General features: G+C 42.8%; 1 protein-coding gene across 2 annotated transcripts in view; it reads left to right on the top strand.

Annotated features, from left to right (window-relative positions):
* The first annotated feature begins 3994 nt into the window (after positions 1-3994).
* Positions 3995-25258, top strand: part of AP1G2 (adaptor related protein complex 1 subunit gamma 2) — a 90650-nt gene continuing 69386 nt past the window's right edge. The window contains exons 1-4 of one of the 2 annotated variants that reach the window (XM_069238191.1): positions 3995-4136; positions 9891-10095; positions 24054-24178; positions 24646-24787. In XM_069238191.1, coding sequence (XP_069094292.1) covers positions 9895-10095; positions 24054-24178; positions 24646-24787 — 468 coding nt within the window. In that variant the 5' untranslated portion in view covers positions 3995-4136; positions 9891-9894. The remainder of the gene's footprint in view (positions 4137-9890; positions 10096-24053; positions 24179-24645; positions 24788-25258) is intronic. The other variant, XM_069238192.1, reaches the window with a different exon arrangement.

Genomic DNA, 25258 nt, shown 5'->3' with positions numbered 1-25258 from the left:
TGTAGGATGGTGTCCCTGACACCATCTGTGATTCGCAAGGGCTTCGCAAATGCCCACCTCATGAATAATCATGAGGTGGGTCGCAATTTGCAACCCCCTCGTGAATGGCGGCCCTCACAGGGATGGTGGCCTGCTGGAGACAGCAGACCACCATGTCTGAGACTGCTTTTCAATAAAGCAGTTTTTTTTTTTTTGTAATGCAGCCCGTTTTCCTTAAAGGAAAACGAGATGCATAACAAAAACGGACATTCACAATGGGGAAGGGGTCCCATGGGGATCCCTTCCCTTTTGCGAAAGTGTTAGCACCCATTTGAAATGGGTGCAAACTGCGATTGGTTTGCGCCTGCGTTCGCGGTCACAAAACAATCCAACATTGCACTGCGAGTCACAATTAGGAAGGGAACACCCCTTACTAATTGCGAGTCGCAAACCCGTTTTGCGATTCGGTAACCAGGTTACTGAATCGCAAAACTGGGTTTGTGCATCGCAATGTGCTTTTTGCATGTCGCAAACAGCGAAAGTCGCTGTTTGCGACATGCAAAAAGCTACCTACATGTGGGTCTTGGTCCCTAATTAGATCTGGTGTTAAAGACATTTTGTTTTTATTAAACTTCTATTTCTCTCTCTTTCGGCCGGCTTTACTGTGAGTGATCGCATTCTGCTCTTCCACAAGGAGCATATTACCACACAAAGTAGTTTTGTTCAGTGTCAGGAACTACAGTGGCAATCAGTCACGTAACGAAACTGGAGGGTGCCCCTTTGTAAAGAACATGGAGGAGCCCCTTCTCCAGACTCACTCAGGGCAGGTGCTGTACTGAAGGGGCCCCCTGGAGGGGGGCTGCGGGGCCTTTGCTATGCCGCTGGTGGCAACGTGTGCTTTTAGAGTTCAAAAACTTTTTTGGGAGGGGGTTTGCCAGTTTTTGTTACAATGTTGAGGGCCTGGTATCTCCCACAACAATAAAGTGTTACAAAAGCCATGTCAAAACAAGACACGCATTGATGAAACTAAAAGACTTATAAAAATATGTCAGATCAGTTGGCTTTGTCAGTGTTTGTTTATTTTCATGCTTCCCATAATCGTGTTGAAAATGGTTACACTGATTTTCCATTAGAAATATTTTTGGGAAATACTAGCATGCATCAACACATTTTACTAAATGACACTTAATTTGCATATAATCAGAGAGCATTCTGGGAGCATTATACTTAGCCTCATAGCCTAAACTTTTCAAACATGTGTATACACGTTTTTTTTTTTTGTACTGGAACCAACGTCAGTAGTGAAGTGTGACCTTAAAACATTTATTTACAGCACTCACCCTAATAATGAAGGCTTTCAAATAATGAACCATAAATACAAGTCCGAACAGCTTTATCTTATGGAAACTTACCTCAACTGCAGAGAGTTCCACAGGCAGCCAAAAGGTTTGTGCTGCAGGGGGTTGGGCCTACTTGTCCCAAGGACAAAATAAACATAAAAACTTGTTGCCCTTGACCCCAAACAAGATGTGTCGGGCGATAGGAATTCCACATCCATGGGTTTGTAATCTTCTGGTGAGTTCCTTGACTATACCCACATAGAGGGTGCTTTTGTAGTCCATCTTGCTGGTGTTAAGGATGTGAATGATGTTATTTCTGGTGTTGCTTAAGGGCCATATGAAGATCTTCAAGGTGTGGAAGTGTGACACAGAGACGGTGTTGGCATGTGCAGTCATGTCCATTTTGCTGTCAATGAGGATCCCGAGGTTCCTGGTGTGGATCTGAGTTTGTCCGGCCACCCGTTAGCATCCCATTTTGAGGGCTCAAGTAAGATCACTAATACTGTCTTGTTGGTGTTGAGCTTGAGTCAGTTACCTTTCATCCAATTCGCTAGCAGGGAGAGTATAAGTTGAGTGTTGTCAACGTAGGAGAGGATGTTGATGTTGTGTGTGGATGACACTGGCCACAAGGATCATTTATGCATTGAAGAGGATGGGGCAGATAACGAACTTTGAGGCACTCCACAGATGAGTCTGCGGATTTCCGAGTAGCAAGATTTCAGATTGACGTCTTGTCTATTCATTATGAAGGTGCAGATCCAGAAGAGAGCAGGTACTCAGCTGTCAATTGTCATTAATACAAGCAAGAAAAAAAATGGGACCCATTGCAGTCCATGCCAGAATTAAAAGACATTTCTGGCCCTTTCTGCTGCTTGAACCACTGTATGGGCAATAGTGAATTTATACCTTCTTCACGAATGCACTATACCAATGGGATCTTCTCTCCTCTCAGTTGCTATCCCTCGTTCGGCTCCCCTCCTTCTTATGTTTGAGACTCTTTCCTCCCTACCCAAATCCACTCTCCATACACTCCCCTCCTTTCATTCATTCTTATCTTAGTCCTCCTTTGCTTATTCTCTGTTTGATTCCCTTTCCTCTTTCCCTAGTTCAGTTCTCCTCAATTCTCCCTCATCTTCTCCTTTTTCTTTTACGACATACCTTTCTCTCCTCAACCTTCATTTATTCTTCTTGTTCTCTCTATCTTCTTACTCCCCTTAAACCATATTGTGTCTTCTCTTTCAATCATCTTCTTCCTGCAGACTCTTTAACACTCTTATTTCAGCCCCCTTTCTTTGGCTTGTTCTTAACTCTCTTCTCACTTTCTCACTTTTCCATTCTGTCTCATATTTTACTGTCCCTTCTACTTTTCACTCCCCCTTTTTACCACCCTTTATTCTCTGTTTTCCGTTTCTCGCCTGTCCTATTCTCATGTTTGTCACCAATAGGAGATATGGCAGCCCTCATCCTCCTGGACCTGTCTGCAGCATTTGACATGGTCTCACACCCCATCTTCTTCAGATGTGCCTACATAAAATGACACCCCTGCTATGCCACTTGCTTGGTAAATGTTAAATAAAAGTTGAGGCAGGGCCCAGTCCTGTGGAACATTCCAACATACCGACCTGAGGGCTGGCGGTTGAGGATGTGAAGGTGCCCATGCTAACTGCTTGTGCTGGGTCAAGTGACAGTTACTCCAGTGTTGTGCCAGCTGGGTGAGCGACATTTCGAGAGGGGCACTGAAGTAACAGATGGCAGTCTGCGGAATTCTCCAGGGAGGTCTAATAATATCAGAGTTCTGGATAGCCCTTCTCTGCCATCAGACGTGGGTGGGGGCACTCACTTAGTGCCCCTCCCAGAGTGGAAGCGTATCTAAAGGTCTGGTTAGAATTTACGCTTGATTGGAGTTGTACTGAAGCTGCTTGCTACTCGCTGAACGATCAATGGCACTCACTAGGATGACCCCTGCTACTCAGTGAAGGACTGCAGTTGTCCAATGAATGGCCAGAGGTCTCACACTCCTCACTGAAAGGCTGGCTTTACTCACTGCAGGGCTGAAGCAATTCTACAGAGAAAACAGCGTCTTGTACTGACCGAAGATCCTCTGCTACTCACCGACGGGCTGCTGGTTTTAGGGTCGCCTCTTATTGATGATGGAGAACGGAGATGAAGAGGGGGCTCCTACTGAGCGGGGCATGTAGCCTTTCATTTTCCTACTGGCTTCAGAAAAGCGTGTACTCTTCTAATCACCGCCGCGATGCACAGCACGAAGCATTTGTGGCAAAATATTCCGGCTGCAAAAATTGTATGTGTAATGTTCCGATGGAAAGTTTGAATCTTAGCCTTTCACTTTTCTGAGGTGAATGAATCGTTTACGCGTACAAGTCCCAACTAGTAAACATTTAATGACATTCAGTATGCGACGTCTGCTATTTAAAACGTAATGATTATTTAAAAACATATATTTTCTAGCCGCGTCTGTTGCCCCTCCTCGCGCCGATCCTGCTGACGCCACACAAGGTCATCTACATCCCATTAATAGAGACCGCAACCAGACACATGCCCAGGTGAGTTCCACTGCTGGAAGAGCACCAGGAAGTGTGTGCAAAGCGCGGGGAGGGGCCGAGAGGCCAGGCTTCCGGGGAGGAGGAACCAGGTAGCGTCCCGGAAGAGTCTCTAAGACGAGTCCACAGACGAGTCCGGAAGAGGAGCCTGAGCCACCTGTCCACGCCGTTCCGGGAACACCTGCCGGAGGGCTCGAGGTGGGACAGGTGGTTGTTCTGAAGTAGGCTCCCCTGTTTGTGCCCACTGAACAACAAGGTGAGTGGGCAGATTCCCATATCTTAAGCTGTAGAACATCTCTCAATGTACACACAACAGTTCTCTGAAGTTGAGGCCGCCCGCCCACACATATTGTAAATGCTTGATACAGAGTCAGGAAGAAACCCTTATTCCAATAACACGTTTCGGACTACAGACGGCCAACCAGCGCAGTAACAAGGAAAGCCGAGCTAGAGCCCAGCCAATGGTCTTCCTGCTTGTTTTACGAGCCATTGCACGAGTCGGGCTATGAATAGATTTGATATGTAAACATGAAGCAATCAACGTGTAAAAACGATAAAGTGTCTTTAAAATTCTAAAAGGTGTATTTTGTTAACCAAAGCTTTACACCTTAGTACTACAGTTTCTGTCACTAAAAGGAATTTTTTAAAAGTGTCAGTCTTCAAACAAGAACTTAGAAAACACCCATTATCCCTCCCGGACAACAGTGCCATGAGTGAACGAAGAAACGTCACTTGTCATGTTGTACCCTAAATATGAAAACAAAAAATAGAAACATCCATGACCCCTCCCGGACAACAGTGCCGTGAGTGAATGAAGAAACACCACTTTTCATGTTGTACCGTAAATGTGACCCAGATTCTTATTCTAGATGGAGCAACAATATTGCCTGTTAAATTAAGCGCAAAGGTGCTCTCGATGAATGGTCAAATAAGATATTTGCCAGCAGCACACAGTTTGGTATGGCAGGGAAGCCAGGATCGATTACAGGTTTTCTGGTTTCAGGTTATGTACTTCAGCCACTAAATGTTACTTCTCTTTGTCACCCATTTTGCATCAAAAGTTAATGCTTTGTATGTAATTATTGGCACACGAGGTTAGAGCATGGGTAGCAGACAGATGCCACATTACCTCCCGTCCCTCCCTCACCTTCCTTTAAACCAATGAGGCTTCCTGCCTCCCCATAGACCCTCCCTTCCCCTTAAACCCCCCCGACGACCCCCACCACCTCCTGTTCTTTTTTGTCTAGTCCCACTAGACTTACCTTCTACCTTCCTCCACGGCGGGGCTTGGGGGTCTTCGGTTCTACCCTCCTCGAGGCGCGGAGCTCCTCGGGGAGGGCTCCTGGCGGTCGCATCTTGGAGAGGTGGGCAGGGCCACCTTGAAGACGCGTCCTAGGAGTTGGCTGACGAGGTCGGTCGGCTCTTTGCGGCTGGGGATACAGTTTCCGGTTCTTCGGCTCACGGAGCCGCGCTGAGGTGCCGGTTTGAATTTTCGGCAAATTGGGTGGTAGGACGGGCGTTCTGCCCGCGTTTTTAACTCCTTTTAGTAATTGTTTGAGTGTTTTCATTTGCTGGTTCTTTTTCAAGAGGGCCTTTCTCTGATATTTAAAGGGGTTGGGGTCCTGTAGATGGCATTTATGTTAGGATATCATGCCGAAGGTACCTGCCAAACGTCGCAGGATTGTTTCTTCTTCTTCCTCCTCATCAGGGGAGGAGGGTAATGATCCCGTTTCTACGCCTGGGGGTCGCCAGGTTCTGGGAGGAGCTTCTGCGCCACTCATGTCCAAAGTGCTGGCCCCTCTGGTGGCTCTTCTACATTCAGAAGGGGTGTTTATTCATCCTTATCTGGACGATATTCTAATCCATGCGCCCTCTCAGGAGCAGTTGCGGAGGCATGTGGCCCAGGTTCTGGTGGTCCTGCAAAACCACAGGTTTTTGATCAACTGGGGGAAGTCAGATTTGGTACCTTCCCAAGATCTGGTGTTTCTAGGAGCTCGGTTTCTGACTCAGCAAGGTTTGGTGGCTGTGTCGGAGAAGCAGTTGTTGGTCCTCCACTCCCTGGTGAGGTCGATCGTGTCGCAGTCTGCTCCCTGGGCGCTTCTGTGGTTACGCCTGCAGGGTCATTTGGCGTCGGTGATTGTTCTGGTTCCCTGGGCACGGTTCCATCTTCTTTGCCTGATGAACTGGTTCCTGAGTCATTGGTCTCCAGGGTCCAGTTCTCTGCTGATTCGCATTCCGGTGTCAGGGTTGGTCCGCAGGGAGTTGGGGTGGTGGCTGGTGTCCACTCATCTTCAGGTAGGGGTGTCTTTGTCTCCTCCGCTCCCAGTGGTGGTGACGACGGACGCCAGCCTCTCCGGCTGGGGGGCTTGGATGGGGTCGGTGCAGATTCAGGGGTTTTGCTCGCCGCAGGAGGCCAGACGCTCTTCGAATTGGCGAGAATTGAAGGCAGTTTTGTTGGCTCTGATTCATTTTCAGGTCTCGCTGGAAGGAGTTGCGGTTCTTATTCGGACAGACAACTGGGTGACCAAAGCTTATGTGAACCGGCGGGGGGGGGGGCCCGGTCAAGGGCTCTGTTCCGTCTGGCGAGAAAGATTTTTGTTTGGGCTCAGGAATGGGTTCTTTCCCTGCGTGCCACCTACATTCGGGGGGTGGTCAATGTTCAGGCGGATCTTCTGAGCAGAGTGATTCCTTCCTCGCAGCTTTTCTCCCTCCGGTGGTCGCTGTTTCTTCATCTAGTTCACCTCTGGGGTCTTCCGGTGATAGATGTGTTTGTATCTCCAGAGAATGCGAAACTCAATTGCTTCTGCTCCCGGTTTTGTTGTCCTCAGGCTTGGGAGGTGGACGGGATGTCGTGTCCTTGGCCTCGGGGTCTTTTGTACGCTTTCCTGCCATTTCAGTTGCTCCGGGAGTTTCTGTTGAGGGTACGTCATTTGGGAGCCAGGGTTATCTTGATTGCGCCCCATTGGCCAAGGGCGAATTGGTTTACGTTGCTTCAGTTGATGGCGTCAGGTCAAATGTGGACTCTTCCTCTTTGTCCGTCGCCTCTGGAGTTTCCTTGCCTCTTGAAGGGGTCGTTGAGGAGGTTGCACTTGATGGCCTGGAAGTTGAACGACGGGGTTTGACGGGTTTGGGAGTACCAGTAGCTTTGAGTTCTACTTTGCTGGCTTCCCGACGGCGTTCCACTTTGCTGTCTTATGGTAGACAGTGGAGAGTTTTTTTCTTCTTGGTGTTTCCGGCATAAGCTGGATCCTACGTCCACTTCTGTTTTTGATGTGATGCAATTTTTGCAGGATGGTGCCCAATTGGGGTTGTCGGTGGATTCTCCACGGGTGCAGTGGGCGGCAATTCAGGCTTTTAGGGGTCCTTGGCGTAATCTGTCTGATGACGGGCATTTGATGCCTCTGTTTTTTCAAGGATATTCTTAACTTGTTTCCTCGCCCGGTGCGTTCTTTTCCGTCCTGGGATCTTCCCTTGGTTTTGAATGCGTTGACTGTCGCCCCTTTTGAACCTCTGGGGAACTGTGACTTGCGTCATCTTTCTTTGAAGACTTTCTTTCTGGTGGCCATTACTTTGGCCCGCCGTTTAGGAGAATTGGGGGCCTTGGCCTGCTCGTTTCCTTTTTGTAAGGTTTTCCCAGATCGTGTGGTGCTTGTTCCGGTTCCTTCTTTTGTTTTGAAGGTAAATTCGTCTTTCCATGCTCGCCAGGAGGTCATTCTTCCTTTGTTTTGTCCAAATCCTTCCTCGGAGGAGGAGGTTCGGTAGCATTCTTTGGATGTGCGCAGGGCCTTGTTGGAATATCTGCGAATAGTTGCTCCTTTCCGTAAGGGTGATTCTCTTTTTGTGAATTTTGGCCCGGCCCAGAAGGGTGAGAAGCCGTCCACGGCCTCTTTGAGTCGGTGGGTTCGCTCGTTGATTCTGATGACTTATTCTTTGAAAGGGGTGGTTCCTCCCCAAGGGATTCAGGGCCGTTCTACCAGGGGTATGGCGGCTACGGTGGCTGAGCTTCAGGGTGCTTCTGTGGTGGAAATTTGCAGGGCCGCCACTTGGGCCTCACCTTCAACCTTTGTTCGTCATTATAGGCTGGCGGACTTGGGCAATTTGGAGTTGGTGTTGGGTCACCGGGTCTTATCCTCTATGATGTAATACGGGGGTGGGGACTCAGTGGTCTTTATTGATTGTGATTAAAATTATTGCAACTCAGTGTCCGTCTCCTGTTTTCTCTTGCTATGTCTCATTGGTTTAAAGGAAGGCAAGGGAGGGACGGGAGGTAATGCGTCCATTACTTACGTTAATGGCATTACTCCTAGTCCTACTCCCTCGCCTTCCTTTCCGTTCCCTCCCGCCCCCCGGTACGGACCACCTGAGTTGCTGCTTGGGCTTGTTTTTGTACAGGGGGTGGAGGGGGTTTAATAAGGGGAAGGGAGGGTCTATGGGGAGGCAGGAAGCCTCATTGGTTTAAAGGAAGGCGAGGGAGTAGGACTAGGAGTAATGCCATTAACGTAAGTAATGGACGCATTACAAGCTGGCTCCTTTTGGGCTCAAGAGCACCTCAAGCTGAGCTAGGCATCAGCCCTGAGCTAGCTCGAGCTTTCATTGGCTCGCTCACATGGATGCCGAACTATTCCACAGATTTTACAGCCTTAGATACCAGTGTTTTATTTCTGTCTTCACAGAATATGCAGACTTGGAGATGGCACTGAAGAGTTTTCGCTTGCATTATAATAATTTTGCAGACAGCAGACCTATGTCAAGGTTCACTGGAATTATCCAACAAATGAGTATCAAATTATGTGGCATGAAAAGGCAAACAATGCTACTCATTCGTTTATTATTTTGCCATTTTAACACAGTTGCAGTCTGAGCTAATATTTACCATGGTAGTACCAGTTTAACACCTACATGTAGCACCTAAATGGCACTTTCAAAGTGCCTGCCACTGCGCAGCAACGTGTGTAGCACTTCGTTTAAGTAATTTTTGATCTGTTTCAGCTAGGAACCCTTTCTTTAATCTGAACATTACAAAGTTGATGGTGGATTATCTGCAGTGCCTAATTTGTAAATAAAAACGTGCAGGTGTCCAAAGCTCTCCTTTGAAACACGCTGCTGCCGCGCTTAGAATGTGCGAGCACTGAATACTGAGGCAGCATAATCCTAAAGCCATTTTGGGCCACTTTAATCCTTTTACAGCCCCTTCAGATCACTCTTGCAGCTTCCTGCTTTCTCTCTTTATGACGCCTTTTCGTTTTTCTCTTCCTCCCATGATTCCCATATGTGTATCTTGCTCGCAGTAAATGCCTGCTGACCCCCCCGCCCCCCAACCAGCGCAAATTAAGCACCGATTATGTGGCAAGAACAGTTATTCCATAACTGCAGAAAACTCAGTGGTCACATAATCTAATTCCAGAGTTAATATGGACAGCGGTGTGCGAAGGATTTCGGGGCCCTAGTGCAAGAATAAAATTGGGCCCTCTGACTGCCGTTTGGGTAGTAAAATAGCCAACCACAAAGTTATCTGCCTGAGTAAATGAGTCACGGTCCAAACTACAGAACCTTTAGAATTCACAGCTGTCTTGGGTTTAGGCTCGAGAAGAGCAGTTATCCCCTGGGTTAAACCAGCCTTACAAATTGATGCTCTGGACAGATTAACTGTCCTTAAAATGGAGCTATGCGTCCAGCCCAAGCAAATCTTACAGCACTGAGCCTCAGGCTGCAGAGGCATTCTTCCAGTGACACACTGGTTGTAGAATGGGACGTCACTGACGCTTGGGAGATCAAAGCCTTAATCAGTAGAGCTGTAACTCCAATTACGTGGCTCATATCGGTCACCCTTGCAAGCAGGCTTGTGCCTCAGCAGAGCTAGCTTACTGTGTATGGGTCTGTCTTGCTTGAGTGTCTCACTGCAGAGTCATCCCCAAAAGTACACAGGGTTTGCTGCCCCAGACAGTAGAGCTTTGTGCGATTGTTCTGTGGACCCAAGGTCTTCTAATTCCTAGCATTATCTCTTTTTCAGGAGGATGTTGCCTCCACTCAGGGTCCAGGAGCTCATTCGGTTGATACGCAGCAGCAAGACGCAGGCCCAGGAACGAGAGATCATCCAGAAGGAGTGTGCGGATATCCGGGCCGCCTTCCGTGAAGAAGACCCACTGTACAGATACCGTAATGTGGCCAAGCTCCTCTACATGCACATGCTGGGATACCCGGCCCACTTTGGACAGGTATGACAACATTTTAGTATAGCTACTCTGAGCTCGAGCTACCAGGCTATACATCAGGTTATGGAGATAGGCCGCAGGATTACCACAGGGGCTAAACAGGCCTCACAGACTTGAGTCTCAGCCAGCAGAGCTAACTTACACGTTTTATAGACTTAGGCCTCAAAGAACAAACTGTGCCTTCAGTAATACAGATTTCTCCATGTTCAGGCCTCTGATGGTGGAGCTATCTTTCAAGTCACACTGATAACACAACAAAGCCTCTTCTCTGAATACTCAGGTTTTCAGGGCGGTCCTCTAGTACTGTTGCTCGGGGTTCATTGACTTTTATGCGTAAGCCTCAGACTGCGGTCCTATGCCGTGGGGTGGCCAAAGCACTACAACTTTGTGAAGCCAGTGTATGCTTTAGGTAACACAGATCGTACAGTCTCAGCTACAGGCAACAAGCTACCCATCAGCTTACACAGATCATATTGATGAAGCTTCAGTTGACAGACCAACTTCTGAAGTAACTCACTTAAGACCTAAGTCTAATTCTTTTTTCTTTCTCGTCAGTTGTCAGGCACTGTAATGCCCAAAAGGGAAGTATCCTACTACAGGTGGTAGATTCCTCCACATACTTATCTTCGGTCTTATATATACCAGAGAGTCTTTCAATGATTTGTCCTGTTTTAAATACAAAATGGGTTTCTCATACTCAATCGATCTTGAGGTGAGGATCTTCCATTAGCTCATAACTTTTTCATTTGATTTGAGTGGATAATGTGTGTGGTCACACATATATGGAGTTCTGTCTCTGGTTTCATGTATGTCTGTGATCGTGGTTACTGGGGATTGTTCTGTACCCTTTCAACATATTTTTTATTATTTTCTTCAGGTATTCTTTTTCTAGTAGTTTTTTGGTTAGAAGCTCTGCGTGTTTTTGTGATGAGGTTCCTGGGGAGTTAAAAAAATTGGCCCACTGGCAGGTTATTCCTGAGTGCCTTCAGATGGAAACTGTCCCTTCTCAAAAGATTGTTTCTGTCAGTGGGTTTATGATAGACTTCACACCACAGAGTGTTCTCGTGTTCTGTTGCTCGTAAGTCCAAAAATGCTATTTCCATACTGCTTATTGTGGTGGCAAATTTAAAAAAGGGATTAATATATTATTAATCCAGACAGTGAATTCTCATATTTGGCCCAGAGTGACTTTCCAGTTGATGACTAGATCCTCTATATACCACTTTTAAATTGTAATATGGAAATGGCAAGAATTGGTGTGATCTAGCATACCCTCAGACTCCAAGTGATGCACATAAAGGCAGGCTGGGCATGTTGCAAAAGCGCTGTCATTGATGTGCCATGCATTTATTTAAAAAAAAAAAAAGAATTCTCAGATTGAAAGTTGAATGTTAGCTCCATATGTGTGCGATCAAGTACAAGATCCATTTCTTTAATAGTGGTTCCAGGGCAGAACCAATTCCTGAGACAATTGGTCTGCCTGGTGGTGGAAATCTGCCTTTATGAACTTTAGGCAGATTGTAAAAGTAGGGCACACATGGTGTTTTTTTCATACAGGCATTCCGCCTCCTGCTTAGTTATCCAGTTATTTTGCTCTGCGGTCTTTACCATATGAGCAAAATCTTCCATGATATCTCTGGTTGGGTCTCTATCTAATTTCTTATTTTCTGGTATTGGCTAGTAGTTTGATCCTCTCCTATCTGGACATTTGTTTGGATTTTATTACCTCAGAATCTAGGTCGGACTATTCCTTCAACACTTTCTCTTCAGCCCTCGTCAAATTGTGAAATACATGTGTGGGGTTTTCCTTTAGAATATCAAGTTCCCGATTCACTGCATGCTCAAAGACATGCTCATGTTCATATGTCATATTTGCTGTTGGAGGGTTAAATCCAGACTGTTTCCATAAACCATTGTTAATGTGGAAAGCCCCCTCAACTGGTTTGCTGTTGGGAAAATAATATTTTCAGAAGCCTCCCTGCAGATGTTAAATAGGTTTGTCCTCAGAGTTAGCGCCAAACGCAAATCTTTATGGAGAAACTTTTAGTTTTATCACTGCATTCATGGTCTGCTTGGTCCCAGTTTGGAGTGTGTTTTGTTCTCTTGCTGGTTGACTGTGCGGTCCCACTGTACTCTCTACTCTCTTCTTCTTCCTTTGCATCTGCCTAAAAAAGGCATGTTGGTATGAGGAAACCATGGGAAGTTATGCGGTGAAGGAGGGGTTGAGAGGGTTTGTGGCTGATTCATGTAAGGATCCATCCATAGAATGGTTGAGGAAACTGATTGGCTGCAAGTTTGTGGAAATTGTTGTTGGTTGGTTTCTTCTCTGTCCTCTTCCACACGTATGTTTTTGATGATTCATAGTCAATCCAAACCGATTCAGCTGAATAATTGTCAACTGAGGAGCTGTCAGATTTTTTCATTGCTTTTAGGTTAATGATCAAGCTTGGAATATGGAAAGGTATTGTACAGCAAAGGGTTTTAAGCCCTTCTGGAGTTGGGCTATTATTGATTGTGTCAAGAACTCTTTAAATTAGGTCATGGTGTTATTTGCCTCTTCTAAGTTTTTCTTAAACATCATTGCTGTGACCTGTGTTTTCAAAGCCTCTTAGCTGATCGTGATCTTCACCAGGCGTGCATAAGTGATTTTATTTTATTTTTTTACTGTCTGGATGTTGAGCACCTTGAGGTTGTATGGATGATTTTACAGGCCTTTGGTACACAGTTGCCTATCCAATTTCTCAAACCTTAACGGTCCAGATCAAAGGCAGAACTCTCAGTCAGTTGCTGTTCTGGGTGTCCCAAAACCCCATGGTCTTCCGATCACAAAATAGTGACAGATAACAGCAGGACAAGGTCCTAAGACTTTTGGCATTCCAAGGCAGTTAGCATTATTGCCCTGGTCCTCCTAGCAAAGGCTAGAATTGTATCCCTGACGCCGCTTTCGTAAACTCATCAGTTATCAGAATCGTAGTGAATGAGAGAGTCTTGATTCTCACTCCGTTTTTTAAAGAAATCCTCCTAGCTACCCAGGCCAATTACCAAACAATAGCAGGCACTATAAAATAAGAATTTAGTCTTAAGTTGGAGAACTCCAGACCAAGACTCAAACTTGGCACCTTCATTTGAGAGTGTAACCAAATCTCCATTGTTCCTTTTGAGACAAGACAAGCTTGACCCCTGTCTAAACAGTAATCAGTTCATCAGTACTCCTTCCTCTAGACAAGAATGGTTGCATCTGAACTCCTTTCTCTAAAGAGGAATAGTTTTAGCTGCACTTTTTCCTCTATAGTACAGTGCTTTCAGCTTGACTCCTTTCTCTAAAGATCGGAGAGTCAAGCTTGATTCCATTCTCTCAAGTACAGTTAGTCAAACTTCTTCCTCTTATGAACATTGAGTCCAGAATCTTGTTTTAATCCTTTCTTTTAACACAGAATTATGAAACAAGCTAAAATGCTTCCACAGGAAAGTAAATGAAGCGTCAAACACAGTGTGACAAATGTCTCTTTCCTTGGGAAAACAGCAAGTAAAACTTTACTCCTTGCCTTGACTGAGTCAGATTTCTCATTGATCAAACTCAACTCCTCCTTTTCAAAAATGAGTTGTCAAGATTACCTGTTTTATCAAAAGTACAACAAATTAAGATTATCTTCTTTCTCAAAATAACATTGCTTGAGATAATGTTTCACCATTTCAAGATCAGTGAGTCAAACCTAATGCGTTAATAAATAGTTGGATTACTATCTCAAAGAACAGCAAGCTGTGCTTGATATCTTGCTTTCAAATTGTCATGACTCCCACCCTTCAATTGAAGGGCACATCAGGAAGGAATTCATTACCCTCATGGGGGATCTTGCTAACTGCATCCATTTCAGAGGATAGAAAAACAGACAGGTCTCTCTTAAGCTTACCTATGATGAGTTAGGCTCACCTTGATCTAGAGTGTTATGAGCTTCACAACTCTGCCAGAGAAGCTCTCATCTGCAGGGGTTGTTTGCAGATGCGTGACCCTCACCCTGAACCCTGAAAGAAGTAGACCAATGCTATTGTTGCTGTTATGGTATTAATTATGTACAGTCAGCACACAAACTATAGTACCCTCAGAAGCCATAGTATGAAATAAGATACTCAGCTTGGCAGTTATGTGACCTTTGAATCAGTTGGCTGATTAGTATTTTCCCTTACTACTTTATGCTGAGCCATGCACTGCCCTCGCGTACCTCTAGAATGTTTCCAGGCTCTTAGTTGGATAACCGCTCTCTGACATTGGTAGGATGATCCAGTTAACCCTCACCTTGTATGAACTATGTACACTTGGTAATGACAAGCAATTTTGTTAAATTATCATAGTATTCTCTTCCTTTAAATGTATAATCTTTACTATGGGTATGTTGTCATGGTGCCTTTTCCTCGGGATCTGCACGCTGCTGAACAAAAAGGCCCACCCTCCCAGCGTCACCAACTCAGAAAGCTTTGATAGCACAGAGTTATGATGAAGCCAGGCCGGGGGAAGGGAATTAGGGTAGGGAACTGCTGGGAGAGCGATCTGAAAGGAAAAGATTAGAACAAATATGCATATACTCATTCATAACAATCTAACTCTCCAATAGAGTTCTTGAATACAGGCATCTCTGTAATATCAGATTGAGACTCTTTATGAATTGGGCATAGCCCCTTCTTTGAATCGTGAAACAAAAATGAACTGAGACCTCAGAACCTTGAGAAGACAAGAGCCTTAGATTATGGACACTCTCTGAATATCAATCATGAAACCACTATGCATTGATAAAACTTAAAACGTCAGTCTTGAAATTCGTAAAGGCTTAAATGTGTATCTCACATATTATAAAACACCTTCATATGTATCTCGCATATTATGCTTCCTAAAAACAATGAAACTGTGATTTGCTTATCTTTGAAACATTTCCACAATTGTATTCCTGTAAATTAAAGCGCTTTGAGTACTGTGCCAAGGGCGCTTTACTTTCTGGGAACTGAAGCGCTTTTGAATATTGAGGAAAGTGCACTTTATACCTTTGGATTGAACCGCTTTACTCCTGGGAACTGAAACGCTTAGAATTTTGAGTCAAGGACGCTTCGCTTCCGTGAACTGAAGCACTTTTGAATATTGAGGCAAATGCGATTTACTCCTTCGAACTGAAGCACTGTGCAACTGCGCGTTATTCCTGTGAACTGGAGTGCTGGGACAAATGCGCTTTATTCCATTGAACTGAATCGCTGTGCCAATGCGCGTTATTCCTGTGAACTGGAGCGCTGTGCAAATGCGTGTTATTCCTGTGAACTGAAGCGCTAGGAAATGCGCTTTATTCCTTTGAACTGAAGTGCTGTGCAACTGCGCGTTATTCCTGTGAACTGAAGCGCTAGAATGTCGAGGCCTGAGGTGCCTGATCAAAGTGGCCTGAAACACTTTGCTCGTAAGGTTAGGGGACGCTTTAACTTAGGAAGAAACAACTCCCTTCTGGGTTGAGCTCATCAAGACATTACCGCCACGAGTACGACCTACTCGTGTCTGAATTCACCATGGAAAATGGGATCCTTTGAGTTACTGTCAGTCTGCTCTGAAGGAATTCTGCTCTTCTTCAGAGGAAGGTTCCTTGAGGTCTGACTGCATCGAAGTCTTCAAAATAGTAAGCAACGTGCTTGGGTATGGCTGGGCTTTAAAGGTCTGCCACACCCCAAGATGACCGCGGCCTCTAAAATCATGGGAAATGTAGTCCCTTCATAGGATAGCACTGATAAGTGCATCTTGTCCACCAATGCCCTGAACCTGCAGCTATGTGAGCCTTACCACAGGGCAGACGACGCTGATGGCCATTCTTGGAACAAGCGGGGATGACTAGTGGTGCACATAAAGCGCTGCAAATCCACGCAGCGGACTTTCGGGTGGGACCTGTACTCCTGGCATATGTAATCTCTTTGTAATTTAATAGAAAAGAGTCTATGAGCAAAATAATATCTCAGCTGTTTTTCATTAGTACTCGTGCTTCGGAGCATTTTGCTTCATGGTGTTTATCCTTCAGTGGGTAAGAAGATTTCAGAGTTTCAATCTTTACACATCATCAGGAAAATAACTCTCACCTAGAAGTGCTTGAATTCTCAAAAGATTAATGCTTGTTTGCCTTGGGTTGCCCACAAACCAATTTCTTCCAGCTTTGTTACCCTCCCTTTGAATACCTATTTTGGTCCACTTCATATGTTTATTTCTTCATCCTCAGAATCATAGACAATGCAGTCACACCCCGTTGTTAGGATTGGAACTAATCTTGTCTTAAAATATATAACCCAGTGTATGTGAAGCTGACCTTAATGTTTCTTTGAATAGCACTAACATAGTCTTACCTGCTGTTTTTATGTGTGCTAATTTGCCTGCTGTATTAGATGCATGAAATACAGTTTCTACTCCTTCAATAAATTAATGTGGATAAGTCGTTTCTAATAATTCTTGTTCTATTTGCCCTTTTTGTGACCCGAGCTTCATAATAATTGTTTACCGATTCCATCTTTTTATTTTGAAAAAAAAATGTGATTACATTTTCAATTTACTATGATAAGCATACCATAGTTTAATATTTGGCCAACAGAGTATAGTTTTCACCTCTTGGCGGGTGTAGAGTAACCCTGATATTGGATGAGTTCATTCACAGTCACAAGGTGTGTGAATCCTCTGTTGCGTAACCAACAATCTTCTTTAAATATCACAATACAAAAATATTTGTATTTGTTTCTAAAATGTCTGTTTTTGGTGGTGCCTTAAATTTGCGGTTATTTTCAGCTATAATTGGGGTGCATTCATTATAACAATGATTTGTTTACATATCAGTGACGTTTTTAATACATTTGAACAGTCTTTTGCATTTGAAGATACAAATTGTTCTTCAGGCAAACACTGCATTAAATGTGGAATTTGTCATGTGTATTTTAAAATGTAGTTCCCTAGCTACGTGTACCATCCAGCGTCCTTAATATAATTTCCTTCTAATTATAATACTTGAATAGATATTGTAATAAACCATGTATCAACCATGTAATACTTGATTTTTCATATGGACTAGAAGTAAAAAATGCAAACTCCTGTACTGAAAATTAAATTATATTTGATTACATACATGCTTATTTAGTGTTTTCTGATGATCAGTTAAATTGTATACACAAAATATTTCAGCTTTGTTAATCGGGTTCCATAGAACTCTTTGTGATCTCAGTCCGTATAAAGAAGTCCGTAAAGTGCATATTGCTGTCTAATGTACTTTTTACTGCATCAAAACCAAAGGAAGTGATTTCTGAAATTTAATATATTTTGCTTACCATCCTTTTCAAATCATTATCGCATAAAATGTTCCACATATAATTTCTGAATCTATTTCTCTTATTCTTTGGAGAGCTTCTGCAGGAGATTTGTGCAGTATAGCCAAAGCTTAGATTAAAAGACAGTTCACTCTTTTGTCTGTCTTTGAACCGTTAAGAAAAATATAAACATTCAAATTTTCATGCAGTATGTATGTGTTTTTAAATAATTTATAGTAAGAAATTATTTACTTACTAGACAAAAGTATCCTGGGTCCTGTTGCCCCTCAGAGAAATCGTTAATAACATCCGTTTGTTTGCTAATTCCACACACACATTTTCACAGATTCAGGAGATACATTTTTTAAAGTGCCTTTACCAATAAATGCTTGCATTTCATTCTCATTTAATACTATTTTCTGTTGGCAATTTGAAAAGTTAAAATTGTTTTCTCTACTTATTAAATGTGTTAGTAATTCATGAACACCAGCGAAACCTGCACACATCCTTTATTGAATTGTATCATTCAAAATAGAAATTTTTGCTTAAAAATAACTTGCTGGTAATAAAATATGTGACCTTGAATATATCAACTTTCTGTTTTCCATACAGATTTCACTGGTATGGTTATATTCCAAACCGAGTATCCTTTCGAGGTATACTCATCTGAGAATTTAAATTAATGTGTTACTTTGTTCCTAAAATAAACACACAAGTAAGGTTTGTTGCATTTCGGTTATGGGAATACGTTTCAGCATCAGTTTTGACCTTCAGTGGAGACTTTAAAAAAATGTTTTGTTTTTTTCCAGACTTTGGTTTATTCTAGGTTACTGACCTTGGGCCCTGTTTCCAAGTTTGTGTAATGTTCTTGTTCCATTTGATATACGTAAATACCAGTTAGCATACACGGTGTAACAGGACATCTGCTTGTGATTCTCTTCAGCAAGATGAGGGTCATCATTGTACATCGAAGCATGCATTTTCAGGTCATAAGCAAACTTTTCACCATATCTCTTTCCCATTCACTCGCGAGGGATTTGTAGCTAAAACATTGTCCAACTCAAGGCAGAAAGTGTGGGGAACGTGAACAGTTCTTACTAGTAATAACATTTGATGAGCTAACTCCTTCCTGTAGACAGTCTTGCAGCAGGTTGACTACCATACCTTTTTGAGGTACTTGACTAGTCACTTTATTTCACTTTCATTACTTAGCTTTTTTAGCAATGCGGTTAGATTCTCTGAGTTGGAAGACCTCTCAACATCAAGCCATTAAAAGGAATACCGTCACATTCTGATAATTCCATACTCGAATATTGAGAGGTATGGTTACAAGAGCTTTCAAAATGTTCATGTCGTTCACTTTCTTATTGAGGCAGTGCAGCTGGAAATAACACATTATCAATACTTATTTCAGTGCTTACCACTTGTCAAACTGTGCTTTGGACTGATTACTATTCATTTCTATGAGGCTGATCAGACTGCAATATAATCACCAGTTGCAGTCAGCAGTGATTTTAGAAGTTGCACTGGTCTGCTGTACAGGATGGCCCACATGATACAGTTTTACTGGGTCCACTGACACCAGTCTTCTTCTCTTTCTCTCAGGAGGCAGGGGTAATGTCACCATTGTTTTGTTCACAGCACGGGTACAGGAGCTTCATACGTAGGACTAAACTCTCCCTTCAATCCCACTCCCCCTGCCACAAGCTCAGTAACCTTTGGTAACTAGTCAGCCACTTGATACAATGCTGGAGTTGAGGTGTGATGACTATCCTATGCATAGCTGAAAGTCCTGCAACAGGTTTTGTACCCATGAACCACCATTGTCTAAAACTTTTAGTTAAGCTTGTTTTAACATAACATTACCTTTCTCTGTGACCCTGTTTGAGATGGTTATAAGAGATTGTGAGAATTGGCGATGTACTCCTGTTTTAGCAAATTTCTCTGCTAAGGCCTTAAAGGCAGAAGCGAGCCCTTGACCAAAATTAAATGTACGAACTCTACCCATTGCTACTAAGTCAGTCAAGTCTTATGACTGCAAACCATAATCTAGATTTGGGGAGCATACCTACATGAATCAGGTTTATGAGTACCGCTACTTGAAAATATTTATACTTCTCTATTATTTGTAATGGACCAATAAGAAACAGGTAAACAATTTCAAATGAATGTGCTGTGTTTTCCAGTTGAGGTCTAACAATCCATAGTTTTATTTTTTCATTAATGTGTTTTTTTACACATTTCACATAGTAATATATATTGTTTAGTTTGTTTTTGCAGCATTGGCCACCAGTAGTGCTCCTGTTGGATGTGGAATGTTGCAGACACCCCCGCATGAATATAACATTCCTTTATGTGTGGCTTTCATTAAATTCAGTCTGGTAGATTTCTCAACCACCTTCAAGTGAATAACTGCTCTTGAAGAATGCATGGGCTAGGGATGCCTCTGATCAAAGAGATTATGGCTGACATCATATCTATAAATCCTCAGGATTACCTGATGTTGTAGTAACCTCAGTCCCTACTTGCTGAGAGGCAGTCCACGCCTTTCCATAGAGTGTTTCGCCTTAGCAATCAAATTAAATCATTTCAGGAAATGGGGCGGGGAAAGCATTTCATGAAGTGGGCAAAGTTTCAGATTAAAAGCGGAATGTGATATAAAAATGTATTTTGTACAACTAGTTTTGTAGAAAAGTCAGCATTGTCTACTTTTTCCATTTGCGAATAAGCATCATTTTTAAGAAAAATATTTGCTGTCTTTTTCAGTAAAACATTCACTAAAGATCTTATGATCTAAGTCATTCAGCATAAATTCCTACACCACTACAAATTAGATATATATGTGGTATAACATATATTCTAAATAGCGCATATAATAATTACATTTCATATGTAACAGGGAAATCTATAGTACAATCACTAATCATATGTTTCCACTGAAAATATCTAAGTTATCTATAACATTTAAAATTATAATAACCAAGTTTGTTGTTATTCTCAAACCATCTTTGCTAGAGGAGTTAACACTGTGTACATTTGTCAAATTTGCTAGTAGTAAAATCTGATTAGCAAACAACTCTGGGTCGGGCCAATGCACTTGTTTGTTCTTCCAGTGTCTGCTACACAAGGCTGCGGTGTTGTGGTTGTTTACAGGTATGAAAATGCTGTTTTGGCACTCTCCACTTGGAGGAGCTCGTCTACATCACTGCTTTATCGTTACAGGCTCTGAGTATAGTTCTACGGTTTCAAAGGAGGCAAACTTAAGGCAAGGAGTAATAAAAATAAATAATGAAAATAGAATGGAAAGGGTGTGAAAGAGTATAAAGGAAAGGTGAAGGAGGGAAGAAAAGGATGAGAGGAAAGAAAGAAAGAAAATGGGGAATAAAACCAAAGAAGAGGGAGAAGGAAAAAAATAAACATAATGGAAGGAATGAAGAAAGCAAGAGAGAAGGTAAAATAGGGTGGGAAGATGACATGAAGGAAGAAATGAAACAAGGAACACGAGTGAAAAGGAAAAAAGAAGGAAAAAAGGAAACAGGCAAAAGGGAAGGTGCAGAAGAATGAAGGCAGTGAGAAAATATTGAAAGAAGTAAGGAAGAAATCTTGAAAGAAGGAAAAATGAAGGCAAGAAAGGATCAATAAAAATTAAGGAAAAGAGAACAGAAGGAAGGAAAATACAGATAAAGGGAGAAGAGTCAAAGGAAATTAAATAAACGCAAAAGAGGTAAGGAAACAAGGAAAAAATTAAAGAATGAGTGGGGTATGGAGTAACGGGCAAGGTTTGAGGAAGGTAGAAGGGAAAATGTTAGGATGAAAGGCAGAAATAAGAAAGGAACAAATAAAGGAAAACAGAAAGAAAAGGAAGAAAAGAGAAAAAATTGACAGGGAAATAAGAGTAAATAAGGGCAAGGAAGGAGAGAAAAGAAAGAAAACAAAAGAGAAGAGTAAAGATATGAAGTACACGAAGGAAAAAAAAGGTAGAAAAAAAAGAGGATAAGAATTGGAAAGTGTGAAGAAAAAAGAATGAGAAAAACAAGCAAGAAAGTAAACAGTTTGCAGAAGATCAAGAAGAATTCTGCTGATGAACATTGGTATACTGGTGGCTGTCAAATAAGGTGGCCATCAAAAGAAAAGCTCCGGCATCTATGCCATTACCTAGGCTGACTTATTCGTAGTGGTGGCCGTCTCCAGCACATAGGGGCTGCTGATAGTTTTTGATAGCCCACCTGGCATATGACTCATATCTTTTACATTTAGTGGTTACAGATAGTCTATGATGTGCATTCCTGGCATGTGATTGCAGTGCTTAGGAATGTAGGCTGATCCTGAGCATGTGTGGGCAGCGGTAGATTTGAGCATTTGATGAAAAGACAAGTTGGTATTTTGAAACCAAACTTGTGGGATTTCTGGAAATGAAAGACTGGTATTTTAACAACAATTATTTGAAAAATGTACAGGCTTTTAACTGGAGATTTTTAACATATTTATCTAAAATAAAAACCTTGATTTTGGGAACAACGTTTGTTGTATTTCAGGAAAGTGAAGCTAATGTTTGGGAATCAAATTATTGCTGTTCCATGATCTGTTTAAAGCAGAATTGCAAGTGTTAATTAATGCTGAGTTGATGTTACTCATTATTAATGCTGTTTTTTGTTGCCAGAGAGCTGTTTCTGCAATGACTTTAAATTATTAATTTATGTGGAAGCAGTTCCTAATCTAAAATTTAAAGCTTTCATGAACTCATTTCAGAGTGGGCAAAAAAATGATGGACTGGGACGAGGCCCCTGGTAATGAACAGTGGCTGAGATTAATTCAAGCAGTCCATCCATTACTTTTTTTAAAATTCTTCATTGTGACAACCCAACGCTGACAAACATGCCCAGAAATGGGCCCTGTGCTTGCCATGAATCCGGACCTAAGCCACACCTGACTGAAGAGGCCCAAAAGGACAATACCAGTCTTGGGTTAGCTGTGTTCTAGATCACAGAGGACCTGATGTGGCAGGTAGGCCATGACTGTTCCTGTTGGAGCAGTACCCAGGATGATTTGCATTTAGCGGGGTCTAGAGGTGAGATGGCATGGTGGCAAAAAAAGATATGGACTGCGATGTGGCCCAAGTAATCGCCAGTAGCTGGGATTAATTAAAGCATCACTTGTTTGTATATTTATTGGGCTTGAATCTTAAAATGAAGTAGCTACTAAAAAATAGATTCATGTTGGACTGTTCTGTGACATTAGCTGAGGGATGTGTTGGGTATCTATCACTGAGCAAAATACAAGAAGAAGTGGCCGTGGAGTGGAATTAACATGGCGGTGTCGGATTGGAAATTGATGGCCACACACTATCCAGTTAAACATGTCCTAAACAAGGAAACCATTGCCCCATCATGTGAGATTTGGGCAAGACGCTTGCTTTCCGGTTGAACTCAATACATTTTCATATTGTTTAAGTGTGCTGTTAGCTGCCACACTAACCTTTTTTGGACCAGCAGGTTTGTTTATCCAAAACTGAAGCTCAGTTGTGCCAACTATTGTTCAGCCAGCTAGTATGCTTTATTATGCCACCTCACTTTTGACCAGCCTTCAAGCTTAGTTACATTTACAAGCTCAATTTGGACAACCTCAGATAATGTTTACACTTGTGAACTTGTCACCAGCCTCCAAGCTTCATTAAACCTGTGCTCTAGTTTGACCACCTTTAAGCTTATTTACACTCTAATCTTGATTACGCTGATGGGCTAACTTCAGGCTTCATTATACCTTGGAACTTATTTGGTCAAACTCTAGGCTGATTAAATCCTTGGCTCGTTGGGCCATATTTCAAGCTTGAAAACACCCATTTCCTTTTCTAGCCAAAGCCTGACTAAAGTTATGGTCCTTTGAATCTAAGCTCTATTAGAGAAACCCGAAATCCCATTAAAATTCTGGAGCCTAAAGCCACCACAGTTGAATTTAATATGGAAAGAGATCAAATGTTTCTGTGTACAAACCTTCCTTCTCTCTTCAGACCCCAACCTGGCACCCCTTCACATTAAAGTGCTAGTCATTCTTGTTTATCTCAAGTCAGATACAAATATCCAGGAGGAGATGTGGCCCAGCAGTTAAAGCTGCCAACTTTAGAACTGGGGAACCAGATTCAGATCCCAGCCTCTAATCATCCTGTGGTTCTGGGAAAATCACGTAATCTCCCTGTGTCTAAAAAATGTGTAGCATTCTATATAGTTTAGGTTACATCAAGTACTACCAAGGAGGCTTTTTGCAGACTGAGGCCACAGGCAGCTGAGTTTCCTTTTGTACCTCTTACATGCTCAGAGTGCCAAGAGCATAACTGTCCCTGAAACTGAACAGATATTGCATACTCAGCATTAATTTAGGAGGCATCATACAGTTGCATTGATCAGTAGAGCTATCCCTTCTGCAACACCCATCTTGCAGGCTTGGGTCTCGTGAAGCAGAACTATTCCTCAGATTACTCGTATCCCTCAAACTCGGACCTCACATGGCGGGCTATCCTTAGGATAAGCTTTAATGTGTTTAGTTCAGTATGTTGTCTAGCATGCTGTTCAGTGATAAGTCTTTGTTATGATTCCTTCCTTTCTCATTTATCCTGCTTTGTTTCCTCTTTATTTGCTCACTTATGCTAACTCCTTCTCAAGATGGAGTGTCTAAAGCTGATTGCTTCCCAGAAGTTTACAGATAAGCGGATTGGCTACCTTGGTGCCATGTTGCTATTGGACGAAAGACAGGATGCCCATTTACTGATCACCAACAGCATTAAAACGTGAGTTGTGTATGAGTGCATGTGTATGTGGCCTGGGGAGAGTCTTATGTGTATTGGATGATAAACATGGAGGGCTGGAGAGCTGCTGAGAACAGCAATGCATAACTAGGTGTGGATTTGTTGGTGAGTGTTTGACTGAAGTAGTAAATTGGAGGTTGTAGCTGAACCGTGAAATGGCTGGTTGGGAACAACTGGATTTGTGGAGGAAGGGATTTTGAGGTCGAGTGAATGACGTTGTATGAGGTGATGTGTTGGTATGTGGGTTGACTGGTGTGTGTAGGTATTAGTAGGTCCTCAGTTAATTAGTGATTTTTTTTTTGTTTCATTAAAGGGTTGGTTTATTTGATTGATTATCAAGTGTGTTGATGGATGGATGGATTTGTTGGTTTTATTGATTGGAGGGGTTCTGTGTAGGTAATTCTCTTCCTCCTCCCGAATTATTCTTGACCGTCTAACTTTCTCAACAGAGACCTGAACAGTAGCACCCAGTTTGTGCAGGGCCTGGCGCTCTGCACCCTTGGGTGCATGGGCTCCTCGGAAATGTGCAGGGACCTGGCTAATGAGGTGGCACAACTCCTCAAGACCTCCAACTCATACGTCAAGAAGAAGGTGATGTGCCATGTTGAAGGTCTTTTACTTAGAATTCATGGCATGTCTGGCTTGGGCTGAATGCATTATTTTACATATGCTGCAGGATGATGGGTACATTTGGCACCTAGGGTTAGAGTGGTGGGGTGCAAGGGAAAGTATGCAATTAAACCAAGATCTCTGTACTCAGTGGATGTTTCTAGGAGAAGGCTGACCTGATTTGCTATCATTGTTTACTTTTCAGAATGTATGTATGTGCTGTTTGAATAATGCAAGCCAAGTTGATTGGCAGTAGAGCACAGTGCCAGGTTGAATTAAAGGTACAGTCAACAATCGATTGGAAGGGTGTCTAGATTCTGAGAGCTGAAGTGAGCGGTTATTTACTCTTATTTATTATTGCGCAGTAAAAGTCCATTTGAAAATGAAGACTGTGCTATGCATTAGCTCACAGTCAATCAGTGGAGTGCTTGTTGTGCAGCTGTGAATGAATAC

Source organism: Pleurodeles waltl, chromosome 6, assembly GCF_031143425.1.
Source record: "Pleurodeles waltl isolate 20211129_DDA chromosome 6, aPleWal1.hap1.20221129, whole genome shotgun sequence".
Lineage (NCBI taxonomy): Eukaryota > Metazoa > Chordata > Amphibia > Caudata > Salamandridae > Pleurodeles > Pleurodeles waltl.
The sequence above is the reverse complement of the archived record's forward strand: the minus strand, read 5'-3'. Positions and strand labels throughout refer to the sequence as shown.